Source organism: Branchiostoma belcheri, unplaced genomic scaffold, assembly GCF_001625305.1.
Source record: "Branchiostoma belcheri isolate BF01 breed outbred unplaced genomic scaffold, Haploidv18h27 scaffold11, whole genome shotgun sequence".
NCBI classification, from domain to species: domain Eukaryota; kingdom Metazoa; phylum Chordata; class Leptocardii; order Amphioxiformes; family Branchiostomatidae; genus Branchiostoma; species Branchiostoma belcheri.
This window is the reverse complement of record NW_017802491.1, coordinates 552604-554100: the sequence shown is the minus strand read 5'-3', so window position 1 is coordinate 554100 and position 1497 is coordinate 552604. Positions and strand designations below refer to the sequence as shown.

General features: G+C 47.2%; 1 protein-coding gene across 1 annotated transcript in view; it reads left to right on the top strand.

Annotated features, from left to right (window-relative positions):
• Window positions 1-385: 385 nt before the first annotated feature.
• Window positions 386-1497, top strand: part of LOC109481806 (somatostatin receptor type 3-like) — a 12235-nt gene continuing 11123 nt past the window's right edge. Inside the window, exon 1 of the mRNA XM_019784398.1 lies at window positions 386-673. Coding sequence (XP_019639957.1) covers window positions 386-673 — 288 coding nt within the window. The remainder of the gene's footprint in view (window positions 674-1497) is intronic.

Sequence of the window (1497 nt, the reverse complement as noted above, 5' to 3'; positions counted from 1 at the left end):
TAAGGCCCCAGCTCCTGGCCTGAACACTGACGCAACAAGGCATAGCGAGAAAGAGAAATAGTAGTTACGAATTGTGGTACCTGGCAAGTCGTGAGTAAGGGCCCAGCACGGCACCTGGTTTGAACAGGAGCTACTGTTCTGCTTAGCAAGCCATAATTTGTGAAAGTGAGCTGAACACTTTATTTGGCAGCCAAGAACTGACAGAAGCAGAACCGTGCTTCCAGGCGAGACCAGCATCTGGTCTGAACATTTCGGCAGCCAGGCCACATCCAGAATAGAAACAGCAGCTGAGGACCGAGCTGCCTGTGTAGCCGTAACAAAGGCCTGGTGCCTGGCCTGAGTATCTAGACAGGTAGGCGTATACAGACCAGGGCCAGACAGAGCGATGGCTGTCGGTAACATGTCCCTGCCGAACGTCACGGCGGCCCAGACGCCCCTCCCCATCCACGGCGCGCCGCTGGTCAGCCCGTCCCTGCCCTTCATCCTGCCCGTGGTGTTCTCGGTGGTGTATGTGGTGGGGCTGGTCGGGAACGTCACCGTGCTGCTGTGTGTGGGCCGGCGGGGCGTCAGGAGCAGCATGTGCGTGTACGTGCTCAGCCTAGCCACGGCAGACACCGTCTACCTGCTCGGGGGACCCTTCTTCCTCGCATCGTTCCTGGTACAGCCCAGATGGGTGAGTTAACGTTATCTTATCTTGTCTCACATTATAATCAATAGATAACATTCTTTTTCCGTTGACAAGTCTCATATGACAAGTCTCTGTTACCTATGATGGGTGAGTTAACGCTATCTTATCTTGTCTTACATTCGTAACATTTAATAGGTAACATTCCTTCTCCTATGACAAGTCTTTTCTCTGTTACCTATGATGGGTGAGTTATCCTATCTTATCTCGTCTCACATTCGTAACATTCAATAGGTAGCATTCCTTATCTTATGACAAGTCTTTTCTCTTTTGCCTATGATGGGTGAGTTATCTTGTCTTATCTTGTCTAGCAGTAAATATATTCGATAGGTATCATTCTTTCTCCTATGACAAGTCTTTTCTCTGTTGCCTACGATGGGTGAGTTTTATCTTGTCGTATCTTGTCTCGCAGTTATCATATTCGATACGTGACATTCTTACTCTGATGACGATCTTCTAGGTACAACCGAGATGGTACTCTCCAAGCAGATGTTTCAGTTGTCGAGATTTCTTTCTTCTTCTTTTTTCTCTCTTCTGAAGAAAGAAATCACGGCCACTACTAAGGGGAACAAACACCATCAAAATAACACCTGGCGAAAACCTATCCTTGGAGAGTGCCGAAGTAGAAGTCTTGTCTCATATCTTCCAAATTCAACAGGTTTTTAAGGGAGGGCCAACTACATTCATATACATTTACATTCTCTTTTGAATTACTTCATTCCCAAGACAGCACTGAGAAAAAAGTTGTAAGCAACATTGCTTTCTGGAACAGCCGGTAAATGGGTAATGCAATCTGACGCCTTGCCATTCAA